General features: G+C 41.7%; 3 protein-coding genes and 1 long non-coding RNA gene across 5 annotated transcripts in view; 2 read left to right on the forward strand and 2 right to left on the reverse strand.

Moving 5' to 3' along the window:
- The window catches only part of gpr61 (G protein-coupled receptor 61), a 21279-nt gene extending 13020 nt beyond the window's left edge, over window positions 1-8259 (forward strand). The window contains exon 3 of the mRNA XM_037246432.1: window positions 8248-8259. The gene's annotated coding sequence lies outside the window, so the exon portion shown is untranslated. The remainder of the gene's footprint in view (window positions 1-8247) is intronic.
- The window catches only part of gnai3 (guanine nucleotide binding protein (G protein), alpha inhibiting activity polypeptide 3), a 14596-nt gene extending 2921 nt beyond the window's left edge, over window positions 1-11675 (forward strand). Inside the window, exons 2-9 of one of the 2 annotated variants that reach the window (XM_037246434.1) lie at window positions 2730-2772; window positions 3158-3299; window positions 3379-3536; window positions 5168-5296; window positions 5749-5878; window positions 5965-6118; window positions 8560-8760; window positions 10107-11675. In XM_037246434.1, the coding sequence (XP_037102329.1) occupies window positions 2730-2772; window positions 3158-3299; window positions 3379-3536; window positions 5168-5296; window positions 5749-5878; window positions 5965-6118; window positions 8560-8750 (947 nt within the window). In that variant the 3' untranslated portion in view covers window positions 8751-8760; window positions 10107-11675. Of the gene's footprint in view, window positions 1-2729; window positions 2773-3157; window positions 3300-3378; window positions 3537-5167; window positions 5297-5748; window positions 5879-5964; window positions 6119-6882; window positions 7497-8559; window positions 8761-10106 lie in introns of those variants that run through there. The other variant, XM_037246433.1, reaches the window with a different exon arrangement.
- LOC119119808 lies at window positions 2583-3984 on the reverse strand. The gene is made up of 2 exons (XR_005097400.1): window positions 3785-3984; window positions 2583-3594 (listed from the first exon to the last, which is right to left on the reverse strand). It is a non-coding gene; the product is annotated as an uncharacterized LOC119119808 (long non-coding RNA).
- Window positions 11579-16701, reverse strand: gnat2 (guanine nucleotide binding protein (G protein), alpha transducing activity polypeptide 2). Its single transcript, XM_037246435.1, has 9 exons — window positions 16405-16701; window positions 15176-15218; window positions 14782-14923; window positions 14341-14498; window positions 14125-14253; window positions 13934-14063; window positions 13704-13857; window positions 12825-13033; window positions 11579-12325 (listed from the first exon to the last, which is right to left on the reverse strand). The coding sequence occupies exons 1-8, from the start codon at window positions 16508-16510 to the stop codon at window positions 12843-12845; spliced, it is 1053 nt and encodes a 350-aa protein (XP_037102330.1). The 5' UTR covers window positions 16511-16701; the 3' UTR covers window positions 11579-12325; window positions 12825-12842.
- Window positions 16702-18121: the final 1420 nt, after the last annotated feature.

Raw genomic sequence — 18121 nt, forward strand, 5'->3', positions numbered from 1 at the left:
AATCATGTTTTTGGGATGTGAGAGGAAACCAGAGTGCCCGGAGAAAACCCACGCGGGCCCGGGGAGAACATGCAAACTCCACACAGTGAGGGTCGGAGGTGGAACCGAACCCGCACCCTCCTAACTGTCAGGCGGTCGTACTAACCAGTGTTCCACCGAGCCGCCCCTGTGCCATTTTAATTATGATTATTGTTATAAAATAATATCTGTGCATTTGCTATTTAGTTGTGATTCCAGTTTGTTATCAAAACTAAACTAATCGCAGAGGGTCAGTAACCCATGAAAACTCATTGCAGGACCCTTGGCCAATGTACGATGCCATATAATCGTTGAGTCTCTCCATGTGCGGCTGGCTAAGTGTGACACTCCGGTATTGGAAAGTAAACAATATGACTCTCATGTCAAGGCAAATAAAGTTGTTGCGCATGAAGACACAAAGAGTTACAGTAGTCAGGGATGTAAGCAATCATCTAGGCAGGTGCTAAGATAAGCAGATAGGCAGGTAAAGTGTGACAGGTTGGCAAGCACAACAAATCAGCTGGTGGGCCAAAGATGCAAATTGCAACATTGCAATTGTGCTTTTTTTTTTATACTTTATATTCAGGACAGGAGATTTTGTGCCACTTCATATAGAGCAATCATTTTAGCAAGCACTGCTGAAAACAGACCTGCATTGAGTGACCTTTCTGGAGGAGAGCCTCTGTAACATGATCTCTTGCAAACTAATGGGAATATGCTACTTCTATCTGCAGTGTATATAAAAGTCTACACACCACTGTTAAAATGCCACTTAAAAAAAAAAGAAATTAAAAATGTCTATTTTTCTTCTGATTTCATTTGGGGGGGTTTTTTCCTCTCAATTGACATTTATAGGATGTAGGTCACATTGTTGGTGAAAATAGGGGTGCTGGGGTGCTTGGACTTTGTATATCCACTGAGCAATGAATAACTGCACACTCCATTAGAATGCATGACGGTGAGCGGCCATGCACGCTAAGAAAAATCAAACCTCAAATTGCTTCCACATGAAAATACTTTTTTTTTTTTTTTACTTTACATGAAAATACATTTGCAACTGCTTCGCTGTTACCTTGACTTAGTTTATTTACTGGTACAATGTTGAGAGCTCTCACTGTATGCTTGTGAACACAATGTTGAGGAGTGAGGTTTGGATGGTGAAAAACCAAAGAGGGCCACAGGGGTTGCTGCACCAAACCACAAAGCTGGAACGATAACACATCACACCAATGAAAATGTCCTTGTTAGACCACAAACAGCGATTCAGCCCCGCCCAAAAAAATTCTCCCAAATTCTTGTTAAATGAGCCTTGGTAGTTATTCTTGCATCCGTTTGGCCGGTTGTGAATGCCTGGCAGGTGGCCATGTTTGATAATCACCTCAAAATGCAGCGAATGGGACGGAACGAGACACAGGGTTCAATGCATTTTGCCTCATTTTTGGGGTTTAACATTGCAAACATTCACTGAAGGTCTAGCGAATGGCATTTACTGGTATGAAGTACTTTACTGCAAATCTTGAAAATAAAACCTCACCTTGTGCTGAACGTGTTTTAATTAAAGAGAGCACTGCACGTGTTTCTCTTCAAAGAGTCAGTCCCATCTTGAGGTGACAATGACATCCAAATAAAAGCATTTATGCAGAACTTTTTACTGTAACACCTGGCCAAGACAAGTGATTCAACTTGTGGATTGAAGCACAGGCAGGTGTACATGATTTTCAAATAAAACCTTTTTTTTACCCCAAAACTTGATGATCAATAAAAACGTTCTTGTTCAGTCTTTTTGTGCAATTCCGTGCCAAATGACCTATTTGGTACTGCAGCCTGGTGCTTGAGGGCCACTGATCCAGTCGACGTAGCAATGCAGATTACTTGAAAAGTTTGGAGTTTTTGTTTCTCCTGTTGGCAGACAGACTTCATTCATAGGACTCAATGGTAACTCTCCCCGAAGGCTGATGGAAATATTGGGATATGTCAGTCACACCCACTAAGCTGTTTAAATGGCAAAAAGGACGTAACCAACAGGGTGCGGAAAAAAATGAAGTCAGACAGACGCACATAAATTGGTCCAAAGGCAGCACTACATTGATTGGAGAATTTTATTTATACACACAACACAACTCTGAATTAAATATTTATATGCACACAAATTATGCCCTGCCCTCATATAGGGTGCCAGTAAAGAATTGTGATAGTGCTGCATGGCTCCCTGTACAGTTGTGAGTTGTAATTCAAGATGAATCAAGGTCATGGTATGGAGTGTCCAACAATGAGACTTTTTTTTTTTTCTCTCCTCTTCGCTCTGGTCAGATATCTGTTATTCCCCCAGTGGAAGCAAAATGCTCAGTCAGCCAGATGCATCCTGTGTAGCTTAGTGTTGAAATTCTGTAAAGGTTTGTTTTGGGAAGTGATTCTCCCACCATTCATTGCAACACCCCTAATGTCTAAATCACTTGCGTAAACCAACTTCCATCGTTGACTTGAATACCAGACAAAGTATGTCACTGCAGCGCTGAAGCAACTTAGTACGTTCTGACTGTAGATGAAACCTTCAGGCTCCATTCAAATGGAGTTGTTGTTTTTATTTAAAGAAGTCACAATGATCTTTACAGTAATGCAAATATGCATATTGCATAAGATGTAACTTGGGCGTGACCAGAATAAGTTCCATGGCTATGATCTAATATGATTGCTGCTTATCTCATTCTCAGGTGCTGGTGAATCAGGGAAAAGCACACTAGTCAAGCAGATGAAGTAAGCATGAGACACACACACACACAAGTTGTTTTTTTGTTTTGAGCCTTGTTGTCTGTGGCAACAAACAGGGTTCATCTATGTGGAAACGAGAACGCAGACTCATTTTGATGCACCCGGGCAAAGCAAAAAGCCCCACATTTTGCAGAACATGTGAAACAAAGGCCACCAAGGCCAGTCATAGCTTGGCAAGACATGAATAGAGTCCCCCGGTTCCCACATTAGACATGCTGCATGCGCACAAGAGCGCAAATTCCAGCTCTAATGACAGCTTTCATCAAACATTGCTGATCACTAACATGTCCCACTTGAGCAGGAGCCATTCTTCACCGTTTAAAATATTTATACAGCCTGAAAGCTTTTTTTTTTTTTTTTTTATTGCTAGGATCATTCACGAAGATGGCTACTCAGAGGAGGAATGCAGTCAGTACAAAGTTGTGGTGTACAGCAACACGATCCAGTCCATCATGGCCATCATCCGGGCAATGGGGCGCTTAAAGATAGACTTTGGCGATGAGTCCCGGGCGGTGAGCTAACAACGCCGAGAACCTTTGAACGTGCATGTTGTGAGCTGTATATGACACAAAGGAATGCGTGTGTTCTCAGGACGATGCCCGACAGCTGTTTGCGCTCGCCAGCTCAGCGGAGGAGGGAGTCATGTCGGCGGAGCTCAGCGCCGTGATCCGGCGGCTGTGGGGCGACAGCGGCGTTCGCGCCTGCTTCGACCGATCGCGAGAGTATCAGCTTAACGACTCCGCTGCATAGTGAGAGCCATCGACCAGTTTGATTGGTTTCCACTGCTGTGTTCACACCTCTTGCACTCTGGAAGGCAGGAATGAAACAGAAATAAGGAAATATTTTAGTCTGGTTGCGTCTACTCAACCTTGATTTTTATTTCGCACGTTCTGTATTCCACGGGAATCCTCAATGGTTTCCAGTGGCATTCTTATCTATCCTTCTGTAGCTTTAATGCAACGTTCCATATCGCCAGCTTTTAATAAGAGTAGCGTACCTTCTTCATTGGTGCAGTGTTTCCACTTGAACCAAAAGGAGGCAAGACGTGTCTTGTTTTTAAAGGTCGCTGTGAGCGCTTGTTCCTCGCTTGATTGCATTCCTCAGCAAGAAGAGGGAAGCAACACCTACAGCCATGTTGCTGTAACGTAGCAATTTGTTGTGCGTATGCTGTAAAGACAACATGACTTGAAGCATTCTCAAACTCTTGTTGATTGCAAAATGTTGCATTTTGGAAGCGTTTTAACAAGGCAATAACATGCTAATTTCCTCATAGTTCTTCATAGTTATTGTTGCCCACTTAGATTGTTCTCATGGTATCCCCTATCCTGCTCACATCCAGCCACACAGCATATGTGCTTGGTGTTTGATGTGCTTCCCTTTTCATTTCCTCTTTAGGATCACTGGTGAGCTCAGCCAATCTAAGATGATTTTGGGCGGCTGGTGGGGTACTACAGCCCGGTTGCCAGTCAATTGCGGGGCACATCCAGTAATCCCCCACTGACTGTTGGTTCACTATTCATCAATAGTGCTCTATCATAAGCCCACCAAAATGTTGCAAGATGCCCCAAAGCCCCGCCCAAAAGGACAGTAATTGGTTTCACGTGTACGTTGAAAGTGATACATCTCCATGGAGAGACAAGCTTTGTACAGTTTGACAGGGAGGAGCTGCAGGATGTTTAGCCTCTTTAACGGTATTACAGTTGAGGTCTTTCAATGTTTAGTAATAATTTCCTCAACAGGTAATAAAGGTTTAATGATTGCAACATTTTGAACTTAGCTTTTCAGTTATTTCCTATGGGTGTAATGGATTCGACCGAGGTCTATTAGTACCAGCACCTCACAACCAATCATTTTCCAGCTCAGACGTTAAGCTGTAATCAAGTATTGGAAACCTGCTGACAAAAGTGCCCAAAACACAAATTCAGTTGCGTTTCTGAGCGGTTTGCGCCACCGTGAAGACCTGACCTTTGTTTGGAAAACAGGCAACCGGTCATGGCTCTCCTGTGCATTTTGTCTCCACACAGCGAGACAAGAAGGACCAGTGGAGTCGGTCTGTTCTCACTCATCTCATAAAGAGCCAGTGTTTAACGACCACCCAAATATGAGCCCATATTTAGTAGCAGTCTATGGAACCCATGCTCATGGAACAAAATCTTCACTTCTCACATCTTTGGAAACATTTTAATGCAATTTTGTTGAAAGCGACATTAGTTAGCAGTTTGACTTCAATCATCATTGTCTACTAAGAGCTAAATCAAGGTGTATCATATTAGCGGATATGTCCTAATATACGTATGTTGTGTACGTGTATCCCAGCTGGACTTGCAGTGTGATTAAATCACCTAAATGCCCTTTAACTTGCATATTTCTTGTGCTGCAGCTACCTGAACGATTTTGATAGGCTCTGTCAGCCTAACTACATCCCAACCCAGCAGGATGTGCTGCGGACGCGCGTTAAGACCACAGGGATCGTGGAAACTCACTTCACCTTTAAAGATTTCTACTTTAAGTGAGTAAGAGCTCCAGGCACACAAATGGCCATTAAAAAATTGTCTGCCGTACACAAGAGAGTTTGAATCTCAGCTTCCATCCTCGCTCTCTTCTTGCCAGGCATACGTTGTGAGATGATTGATCCTATATTTGATTAAATGAAAACTGCAGACAGAGATGAAATATATAGACCCTTATCACATGATTGTTTTTAAGGACAAGAAATGATTTCTTCTTTTCTTTCCTTTGTCTTATGAAATATTTTTGTGTTTCTGACTTATGCAATTTGCTTGTGTCGGAGCACATTTTAAGCCTGTGTGTAATTTCATTTTAATGTATTCCATGGCATTTTTATTAACAGAAAAATAAATGCTTTTCTTAAAAAAAGGATGCTCGTTTTCAAAAATGCATGGCTTTAATGGTATTGGAAAATAAATGATATTTATGCAGCTTTGGTTTCTTTGTGTCCAGGATGTTTGATGTGGGAGGTCAGCGCTCGGAGAGGAAGAAGTGGATTCATTGCTTTGAGGAAGTCACAGCCATCATTTTTTGTGTTGCTCTCAATGACTACGATCTGGTCTTGGCTGAGGATGAGGAGATGGTTTGTTAGTTTTCTAGTTTCTTTCCCCATCTGGGATGCAAACCCATGTTGCCATGTAAGAGGTGTTGCTCGCTTTTTCCCCTCAGAACCGCATGCACGAAAGCATGAAGCTGTTTGACTCTATCTGCAACAACAAATGGTTCACAGACACCTCCATCATCCTCTTCCTCAACAAGAAGGACCTGTTTGAACAGAAGATCAGCAAGAGTCCACTCGCAATCTGCTACCCGGAGTACACAGGTAGGTTGAAGAGGTCAACTTTTGTGTCATGTCAAGTTGCTTTATACAGACATAATATGTTGTGAGCAATGTATCCAGATTAGCCATTAACCTTTTAGAAATTAAAGGCTTAGACTTGATTGAAATTTGCCAATTAGATTTTCTCTGGCGTTAACCCCAGAAGAACCCTTATCTGCCTGTCAGAGCACACAAACAGGCACAAGACATTTTTAATTATGTTCTACGGTAAAAACTGAGATTTATTGCAATTTGACCCAAATTTATAAGGTCTGAAACTGTATTCTCAAACAAATTTTAATCTACATTTGGTTCCTACTGTTCATTTATTTTACCGCTGCTGACTCCATATTTAACAAGGCAAATTCCATTTAATGCATGCATACATACGTTGTCAAGCAGATAAAAATGCGGTTACAAGTGAAGGTTCCTTCAGATCGTTTTCTTAAATGTATCGATCACAGCGAGTTGTAAGATGTTGAACGTGGCCGACCAGCGTATCCCGTTGAGCTGATGATGCTCCCCTCATGGAGTTTGTTGATATTACACCCATGTGAACACAAACAAAAACACCAGCATAACACAGCGGTATTTCAGACTCAACTCTAAACAATTTAATGGGATCTGCTTTATCGTTTCCCTCTCGTGATGATGTTCTCGTTGTACATGATAGAATGTACACCCATTTATAGTTCACTGTAATCTTTGTTTAAACCACTCTGCTGCTGTTTTTCCAATTAGTACTACTTTATTTTATGTGTGTGAAGGTGAGAACTCATACGAGGAGGCGGCAATGTACATCCAGAGCCAGTTTGAAGACTTAAATAAACAAAAGGGCTGGAAGGAGATCTACACCCACTTCACTTGTGCCACAGATACCAAGCATGTGCAGTTTGTGTTTGATGTAGTCACTGATATCATCAAAATGAACCTGATGAATCCACCACTAAATCGAACCGCAAACTTACTGATGATGCTGAACTAGAATTCCCTACAAATTAGTAATCACATTCAGCGAGTGACCCTCGTACACCTGGCGACTGAACTTTACACAAACACTGACAAAGGGGAAAAAAAAGTGATTGTTTGTATTGGGAAACAATGTTTTTTAGCGCCACATATACTGTATTATTTTGGTGAACCACAAACAAGATAGTAGGAAGTTCAAAGAAAAAAATGGATTGCCCTGGCCAGTCTAGCTACAGTGTTTTTCTCTGTCAGCAAAGAACACAATCAAGGAAAGGACGAGAAGAAAGGAGAGTGCATATATGAGAGGCTTCTGGCACTCTTGCTTCCAATTCGGCGGCAGAAGGTCTCTCCGCAATTTGCGTTTTAGCCACCTGTATATATGAAAATAGACATATAGTTAAGTATGGCTTTTGAAAACATCTATTTACAATACATTCATATACAGCAGGGGTGTCAAACTCATTTTTGTCACGGGCCGCATTGGAGTCATAGTTTCCCTTGGAGGGCCGTTATGATTGTCAAGGTTTTCTATGTACACACTATAGGCTACAAAACAAAGTGATGAAGAACTAGGTTTGAAATCAGTGACTAGTAAAAACTGTTCAAATATTTTAAAAAGACGAATTGCAAGCAATATCGCTATTTTTTTTTTAAAAGTGAAGACAATTTGTAATTTTAGTAATGACACAAATTTGATGCAAAATCTGTCTTCGCGGGCCACATAAAATGATATGGCGGGCCACATCTGGCCCCCGGGCCTTGAGTTTGACACCTATGTATGATATAGAGTATTGTACGACTTGTCCGCAGCGATCTGGAGCTCTCTTGGTACCCTGCATGTGTTTTTTGTTATGCATGAGTCTGTGATATAACCTGCCATTTTAATTATGATTATTGTTATAAAATAATATCTGTGCGTTTGCTATTGTGATTCCAGTTTGTTATCAAAACTAAACTAATCGCAGAGGGTCAGTAACCCATGAAAACTCATTGCAGGACGCTTGGCCACTGTAGGATGCCATATAATCATTGAGTCCCTCCATGTGCGGCTGGCTCAGTGTGACACCACGGTATTGGAAAGTAAACAATATGACTCAAATAAAGTGAAGTGAAGCTTCCTTCAGTTTGTTTTCTTAAATGTATCGATTACATGGAGTTGTAAGATCTTGAATGTGTCCGACCAGCGTATCCCGTTGAGCTGATAATACTACTCTCATAGAGTTTGTTGATATTACACCCATGTGAACACAAATCAAACAACAGCATAACAGCGGTATTTCAGACTCAACTCTAAACAATTTAATGGGATCTGCTTTATCGTTTCTCTCTCGTGATGATGTTCTCGTTGTACGTGATAGAATGTACACCCATTTGTAGTTCATTGTGATTTTTGTCTAAACCACTCTGCTGCTGTTTTTACAATTAGCACTACTTTATTGTTGTGTGTGTGTGTGTGTGTGTGTGTGTGTGTGAAGGTGAAAACTCATACGAGGAGGCGGCAATGTACATCCAGAGCCAGTTTGAAGACTTAAATAAACAAAAGGGCAGCAAGGAGATCTACACCCACTTCACTTGTGCCACGGATACCAAGAACGTGCAGTTTGTGTTTGATGTAGTTACTGATGTCATCATCAAAATCAACCTGGCGGATATCGGGCTCTACTGAAGCTATAAAGGTCAGAGCAGCACTGACTTCACATCTAACATGTCTGCTTGGTATCAAGGAGTCATTTGATGATCATGAGATTGTGCATGTTCACTTTTTTAGCTGGACTGATATTGCTATGAATATTATGGCATATTGTGGAATCTTCATTTGGTTCAGGTAATGCAAAGAGAGGTGACCTCTCTATGTGCACGAAAATGAAAATATCGATCCAATTACTACCATCCATTATCCATAGCACTTGTCCTTATTAACAGGATACATTATGAATAACCATAATATTCCATATGTATGAGTCAGTTTATATTTGCTGACATCTCTTGTTTTACACAATGGTTTAACTCTTAATTTGCTACAACGCTACTCACGCTAGTGTGACTTTCAGTATTGCAACAGCCTCAGATCACAGGATGTGTGACAAACGCTATCGCAGTCTGATGTTGGAATGTTGGAGATGACGCAGAATGGAAAAATGCGAGGCAAGCAGACAGGGCTGTAAATAAATGCAATACTAATATTAACAAGAGGCACAGCAACTGGCGGGCAAAACTGAACAAGATGAATGAGGAAATAAATATGTTAAAGTATGTTGGCATGGGGGCGAGTATGTGACGGCTTCTGAATGTTGTCAGGCAGCCATGGTTTTATGTTTACATTCCACAAAAATTTGTTGAGGTCAAACCGCGGAAGCTCCAAGTGAAATGTTTTCTACTTCCGAGCTGTCTGGAAATCGGCATTACAACCTGTGTCACCAGGCAACTTTGCAATCATTGTATGTGCTGACATGTTGACATTAATGAACATGGAAGCCACCTTTGAAATTTTCATTTTATAATTGTTTTGTATGCGTTCACGAAAATCCATTCGTACACCAACAAATAGTCCAGCTCAATCTTCACTTTTTATGGAATACTGTACATTATTTAATCTATCGTGCTTTTTGGCACATCCTTAAAGACACACCTGGAAAACCTATACAGTATTGAGACAACTTGCTAAGTAATGGAGCTGTTATGTTAACCGGATAAGGAAAAAATTAGCTGCATACATTTTAAAAAAGCAAAACTTTGATTTTGATGACATATCTTTTTCTGCTGATGTGTGTTGCATTGGTTTGAGTGACACATTCCATTATGGCTGAAAACATTGGGAGAAAAAATATCAAAAAAATGACTTAGGAGTTATGCAGCTCATGATTTGTTTCTTTCGATGGATAAAAGGTTTTAGTTACAGGGTTGCATCCATGCATGTTAAGACTTGTGAGCCAAAACCTATGTATAATGTATTTTAACAATCACAAGAAAATGATGTAAAACTTATTTGTTATTTCTTAAACTTATGTCATATTTGTTGCAGGCGTCACAAGGGGGACTCTGGTCAACTTGGCTGCTATGCGTTATCTTCAAGAGGTGCAGTGCAGGTTTTTACAAACGGACTAAGCAACTGTTGCATCCACCTTTGTGAGGACTTGCATCTTGATACCTTTCAGTCTCGGCTGAGTCTTTGCTGGAATAAAGAGATTGGTAAGAGCGGCCAGCGACGCAATCCCTGTGAATTCTTGTGGGTCTTTGCATCCAGCGCAGGTAATGCCAGCGTTGCATACCTTACAGCTGATGTGTTAATTATTTGGATCATAGAGCTGCTATTTGGAAACTGGCTCACAGTTTTGCTTTGGAATATATGAATGCCATAAGTTATGTAGAGGACATCTTTTTTCGCATAGGTTCTGGGTTTACTTAGCATTCAGTCTAACATATCCCACAGCGGCACAATCTTTTTACTATACTGAATTACATCACTGCACTTGCGTGCATAAAGGGAGATTATGCAATTTCTTGGCTAATGATTTTCACTTAGGATGTTCGGCACTGAAGCCATTTTCCCCAAAATGATGTAAAAAGTGCATTTTTGTTTCATAGCTACCACCTCAAACTAAGGCAGCCTTTATTATTTCCCCCATGTCCTGTTCAAAGAAGTCCTATCAGTTATTTTTCCCATTTAGAATTTGCATGTCTTTGCTCTGCATTTATATTGGCTCATTTTAACAGCATTAATCGAGAGGGGAAAAAAAGCTGCCCTCCCTTTGTTTTGTTTTAAATGAAAACCTCCCACCAAACGGTCGATGTCTACCTTGAAGACTTAGAACGGCTACTTTCAAACAAAGCACTGAATGTTGCAATGTAAATGGGAAACGGTATTTATAGGGACACGTTTGAAGCATATTGACCCAATGCCCGTGAAGTCCAAACGGCGTAAACGTCAACAACTGTAAAAACAGCAGCGAATGGAAACTAATACATGTAAATAGTGCTAAGGCAACACATATGCACGTGAATAAACAATCAGGAATGTGCTGACTGCGACAAATATCTTTAACTACTGTGTTGGGAACAAATGATACTTAAGAAATCTTATCCATCCCAGACGTTAGCCTATTTATAGTGCATCTGACCGCATTTACACCTTTGTTGCAAATGTGCTTCGCTCAGTGGATATAAACGCTCCGCTTTCACCTTTTTTAAATGACAGGGGCGGGTTGTTTCACTTTGCTTCCACTGAACAAAGATAATACATGAATGTTGAATTGAATAAATATGTTTCCTTTGAACATATTGCGTCTGATGGCGTCTGTAGTCCACCGTGTTTTGTGGCTATACGGTGGAAGGCTGAATGTTGGCTATATAGTATAAAGATCTCATTGTTTACATACGTATGTACGTACGTACATGTACAGCCCAAATCGCTCCAAGACTGTCAATAATGCTAATTCCAGTGCAATGTAGCCAATGAATGCTGACAGTAAAAACAAAAAACACAGTTCACAGAGATGCGTGATGCAGCTTTAATTCATGCCTCTACATTTTATAAGAAAGGACAAACTGTAAATGTTCATTCCCTTTTTAGTAATAAAGCAACACCCTTCTATATTGCTTGCCTTTTTCTTTCGCTCTCTTGTGTACAACATATGTAACATATACATTATCGTTCAAAACAAGTATGAATTAACTTCTCTTATGTACAATGTTTGTCTAACTTGTTTGCCCAACAGAAATGTATTTTTCTCTTTATAGGTCAGTTGTATAGAAAGCATCAGCACTATTTTAAATCATATACAATTTGGTTTGTAATCTGGACATTCTGCAAACACGGGGAATAATTTCAGATATTTGCTCTGCAACATCTTACGATTATATCAAGACCACCGACTACAATACTCAAAAACAAAAACGCTGCAATGATGCTACACAAAGACATTACTCTTTTAACTCTGGATTCACTGACTTTCGTTCAAAATAACTTAATCAAGCTCACGGGGGATGGGCAAGGGACGCAATTGTGTCTTCTTCAAATACCAGCTGCTGCTGGGTTTTTCTTTTCACAACCGAAGAACCAGTAAAAACTCGAATGTCCGTTAAGTAGGGCGTCTCGACCCAGTCGGACATGAGCTGTGTAGCAGGAAGAATGTGAGATTGGACAGAGTCACTTGGCATGAACACAACGAATAGAGAGGATCCTTGCTGCTCCATTGGTACACATCTCAGTTAGTGCCAGTATGTGAGGGACAAAGTGAAGTTCTGCAGAGAGAAGACAAAGCAGAATTCAAAGTTGCTGCAGTGGTACATTTGCTCAAGTATACGAAATCAAATGTCTTGAATCGCCTGTTCATGAACCCGCCAAGTTTCAAATTGATACAAATTGTGAATGGAGGGCCGATTGGCATCTTGTGTGAAAATGGAGGCCATGGCTTGCTTCATTTTTGATGCGCTACAATCAAAATACAAAACTGCAAGCATGTGAACACTGGTGAGGGAGATAATTAAGAAAAACAAGCCTTCAATGATTTATTGTGCTAATGCTACGTCTTCTCCTTTTTTATTTGAATGACCTGTCAACATATTTCATTGCTTTCCCATTCCTAAGTCAAACATTAGCAAATTGATTCAGACGTTAAAATCACATGGCGTGACCTGCTTTCTGATAATCTTTGTCATCGGTTTTGAATGTCCACTTTCATTTGGATACAAGACTCAGACTGCATTGTGTGTGTCATGTCACGTTTGGGTCCTGGCATACCTACGACTTTGGGACTGCTTAGAAGAGACCGCAGTCCTTAAGGTTCTCCTTGATAATGATGTCTGTGACGGCATTGAACACAATCTCAACGTTCTTTGTGTCTGTGGCACAGGTCAAGTGGGAGTAGATTTCTTTAGCGCCCTTCTTCATGTTCAGCTCCTCAAACTGCGCCTTGATGTAGTTGCTGGCATCGTCGTACGTGTTCGGGCCTACAACACACAAACGTTTCATTCATTGATTTTTGCATTGATTCGGACACAAAGCTGTCTGGTACTTTTAAGTAACAATCTGTAAGAGAGTGACTGTCCTATTGATACCGCTGGAACAGCCAGGACACCTGACCTAAGTCAATTGTTGTGATGTCTATTTTTAAAAGGGGGGGGGGGGGGGGGGGTGGGCTAAAACTGTAATTTAACAACTTTATGGTAAATACTGTTGGGGACAGTCTTCTTTTTTCGGCTGCTCCCGTTAGTGGTCGCCCCAGCAGACCAATTGTTTCCAACTCACTCTGTCTTCTGTATCTTCCTCTGTCCCACCAATTACCTGCATGTCCTCCCTCACAACATCCATAAACTTCCTCTTTAGCCTCCCTCTTCTTCTCTTCCCTGGTGGCTCCATCCTCAGCATCCTTCTCCCTATGGTCCCTCCTCAGCACATGTCCAAACCATCTGAATCTGACTGACCCCCAGACTGTCCCACCTGAACTACACTTGTGGGGCTTTGATTGGTGGCGAGCCATGAGATGTTTGTGTTTGCGCCTTGGCTGGGACACACCCAACTAAAATGTACTCAGTGTGTGTACAAACTGCTACACACCAAAATAATCAGACATAAAGCCATGAAGAAGCTTATTGATTTTGAATTCATATTTGTTTTTACCATCATAGTCTGGGAAGCAGATGCTCAGGTGGACCTTCTTGATCTTATCCTCGAAAAGATCCTTCTTGTTGAGAAACAGTACGATGGAGGTCAGCGCAAAGAACCTATGGTTGCAGATACTGTTGAATAGATGGAGAGACTCGTGCATTCGGTTCTGAAAGTCAAAGTTGAAGAGCATCAGTCACAGTTTTTTTTTAAGGTCCTTCCTCACAGCTTGTGGGCCAACTTACCACTTCGTCGTCTTCTACCAGCACCATGTCGTAAGCGCTGAGGGCGCCACAAAAAATGATGCATGTCACGCCCTCGAAACAGTGGATCCACTTCTTTCTCTCGGACCTCTGGCCTCCCACATCAAACATTCTGCGCGCCAAAGAGGCTATTAGCGTTTGGCTTCTGAAAAGCGGAAGGACGGTTTTCTCACCTGAAGTGCAGCTCTTTGCAGGAGAACTGTTCCTCAATGATACCAGTTGTCTTGACTCGAGATCGCAGCACATCCTGCTCGGTGGGGAGGTAGTCTGGTTTGCAGATTCTGTCCATTTCGTTGAGGTAGCTAAAGGATAGATACCAACAGCTCACTGTCACTCCTATGCAAAGCTTGCATCTGTTTGCTTTTCAAGAGCTAAAGACGCAGACTCACTAGCCGGCCGAATCGTTGAGTTGGTACTCGGCGGCTCTCTCGAAGCCGGCCTGCACGCCGGAGTCCTTCCACAGCTTCTGAATGACGTCAGCCAGCTCGGCAGGCATTGTGCCTTCCTCGATGGAATCGGACAGGTTCTGCAGCTTCTGTGCGTTCTCCTGCAGGTTTTAGAAAAGGAAAATCCCGTCAGAACCAAAACACCTATGCGAGTTCCCTGAAGTACTATTTGGGGAAGCTCTAAAGTGGAAGTGGTCAAATTCAGAGTTTGACCTCAATATTTTGAAACAACAAAACACATCTAAATTCACGTTGGATTCAGTTTGTAATCTGCTGTATGGGGAACTTGTTTGTAAATACAAACAAATAAGAGGGCAACCAGCATCCCATATTGGATTTTGCTCTGTAACGTAAAGCTCATGTGGTCTTAGTGTCATCTGAGACCTGTGCAGAAGCAGCGCCAAAATCAATCCCCAGCATCTCCATGCCTCTGATGATAGCCAGAGCAGACTGCAGGATGTTGCCGTAGATGACGGCTCTGAATTCCAATTGTTCCTCTTTTGTGTAACCACCTTGATGTAAAATCCTGTACACAAGGTGGAGCAGAAACAGTTTGAAAGCAAATCGCATCCATTCCGTCCCAAGCAATGGAATAACACTGGCTATAGTCGATGTAGAAAGACAAAATGTCACATTCACACTGTTTCCAAACAACAGTGGTGCCAAAGTGGATATTTGACATATTGAGCAACAACAAACCAATACGATTGCAAAAACCTCATGGCCCACTATTACTGTTTAGTGCTGACACAATGCAATTTATTGTATGTTGACTTACTTCATTTGCTTGACAATGGTGCTTTTGCCTGACTCGCCAGCACCTGCAACAAGAGCATAATGTTTAGCAGATGCTGTTTCTCGTCAGCGTGGACACCGTTTGGCCCATAAACGGCAGAAGAATGTCTTTTTGAGCAACTTAAGGGAATAGTTTTACCAAAATTGACTAGAAAGCTTTCTTTGCTTTCTGCTTAGTTACACAAGGACACACGACTCAAAATTAGATGACAAAACAGCTCATAGGCAGTGTTTACTAAACAATTCACACATTAAAGACACAGTCACTCCACATTCTTAATTCTTTTTAAAGAGAGCCTGGTGAATTGTTTAAATCTGTTGTATGAGCTGACTGTCAGACAAGGCATGTTGGCGTTTGAAGATGCATTGCTTGGATGGACGAATGTGACTGCTGCAAAGTAGGTGAAAGTCTAACAGAGGTTCATTTTTTTTGTCATCTGAGGGATCAGCAGAGGCCTCCGCAAGTGGATCTGCACTAAAGCTGTTAGTTAATTGGATTGGCGTATCGCTGCTGTACTGTGATTCATTTAGACCAAAGGCTGTGATCTTTTAAGCACCAACGCCCTTACATAAGAACCGAAACGTCTTTGCAGCTAATTTGTGCACCCTTCTCACACTAGACGTACTTCTCTGATATCCCAGTAAGAATATTTACATATAATTGGACGCTTGCAAACACAAATTGATTGGCAGATTGTTCTTGTTTCAGTGTTGATTAATCTGCTGGATTTGCAGACTCAACTCACTGTTGCTGTTTAATCTCTTTCATCCACTCACTGGAGTGCCCAGGTTTCACCTTTCCATTAAAATTATGTGAAGTTTTATGCAGGAACGAGCCTGCAAATACCCCCCTCCCCCCAAAGAAACGCTTCTTTCATTTGGCTAAGTAGTAAGCAGTTGTGACAGGCTCTTTTTCACAAGTATAAAGCCAGCCTGGATCACAATCTTTCTACACTATGAGGAGTTTTTGTACGGCAGCGTTGCCTCTGACTCGAATCAATGTTTTCGTAATCCTTAAAGAATCCTTATAAGCCTTCTGTTGGTAAACCCATCAAAGAAATGTATTTTTTGACATATGCTTCCAGCTTGCAGGCGGACTTCTCTGCTGTTTCCTTCTGTCGGGAAATGTCATTCAGAGTGATGAGATCTGAAAAGCAATCGCTTTGTCCACCTGCGTGAGGGATCCTGGTGAGCCTTCAGGTGGTCACTTACCAAGCAGCAGAAGCTTGACCGTTTTTGAGTCCTTGTCGGCATCCTCTTGAAGTTGCTTTTCCAACTCCTTGGACTTTTTGTCTTCGGCACTCGCTCCAGCGCCCATTCTTTCTGCCTCCTCACACTCAAGATCCTCAAGGAAAGAAATTTTGACGGCCCTCTGTGAGCTGTTGCAGAGAATCCTGGTGTTGCACTAATCGTGCCAAAAGGAGATTTCCGAGAGGAAGGAGATTGGAAGGAAGGGAGGTGCTTGAGCTTTGCTATCTTGGCTGGCGAGTAGATGATGGGACAGCAGCTCTTGACAAGTAGAGGGACAGACAGAGAGAGTCTTTAATTCCCTCTTCTTAAACCCTTTAGCCCGCTTCCTGATTGGCCAATCAATCTAATTATCTTAATGAATGTAAATGCTGTCAAGTCAGAGGAGACGAGAGTATAAACACTCACTTGTAGTGAGTTGCAGGTTTTATTCTGGATTGCAACAAACGATCCAATTTATTATTATTATTTGTCAACAAACTGAGTGTAACAGAAAGCAAAGAATGCGCGACATATTTTATGCACATTAGTATGTGTGTTCTATATTTGCAGCTTCAGCACACTGATGATATAATTTGCAGAGCACCCCAAATCAAGTTTGAAAATATTTGTAACGATTGTGGGTGTCATCTCTTTGAGATGAATTGCATTCGCTTCCTGTTGTACTCTTGACTCCGGTCACATGGACGAGCAAGGAGAGCGGCATTAAAGTCTCCTAAACTCCTTACAGTTAAGACGTTTAAATCTCAGGTGGTGCGGTGACTGCTAAATAGAGCAACTGCCGCCGCACCGCGTTATTTGGTTGGATGTGAACGCTTGCATGACCTAAATGCGTGTGCTATAGGTTACATAATCCCTCTGTAAATCAATGTGTGTTTTATGGCGAGGGGGAGAGATGTTATGAGGTGAAGATAAATGTGGCTGTGGCAACAGGCCCTCCATAAGATGGGTGTCAGTCCATCAAGTTCCAGCTGTGCATGTGGGCCATCTTGACATGCTGTTGTTAGTTAGATACAGACAGAGAAGCAGTATATTTTGGGCCACAAATGACGCCAGAAGCCTTTGTGGCATTTAGTCTTCCAAAGTGAAAGAACTGTTGCATTTGGCGCTAGGATTTCATTGAAGTGGTCAATATGGATTTGGACAGATTTACATTTGAAGAGAAGACCAGAGAACGACAAGAAAATCATTTATAAAAAAGTAAAGAAATAAATAAACATATCGCTTATTCTCATTAGAATCATGGGTGAGCTGAAGACTATCTCAATTGACTTTGGGTGAGAAGCGGGATACACACAAGTTAAAATCTTTTTAAATTCTGTTTTAGCAGTTGAATGATTACTGCTAATGAAAACTCCAAACTCGCCCTCTCACGGAATTAGAACGTAATAAAAGAAACAATATGAATCAAATTTAATATGGAAATTATATTTGAATTGATGTGGCTCGGTGGGACACTGGTTAGCACGATCGCCTCACAGTTAGGAGGGTGCGGGTTCGATTCCACCTCCGGCCCTCCCTGTGTGGAGTTTGCATGTTCTCCCCGTGCCCGCGTGGGTTTTCTCCGGGCACTCTGGTTTCCTCCCACATCCCAAAAACATGCTTGGTAGGCCGATTGAGCACCCCAGATTGTCCCTAGGTGTGAGTGCGAGAGCGAATGGTTGTTCGACCTTGTGTGCCC

The sequence above is a fragment of the Syngnathus acus genome, chromosome 2 (genome assembly GCF_901709675.1).
Source record: "Syngnathus acus chromosome 2, fSynAcu1.2, whole genome shotgun sequence".
Lineage (NCBI taxonomy): Eukaryota > Metazoa > Chordata > Actinopteri > Syngnathiformes > Syngnathidae > Syngnathus > Syngnathus acus.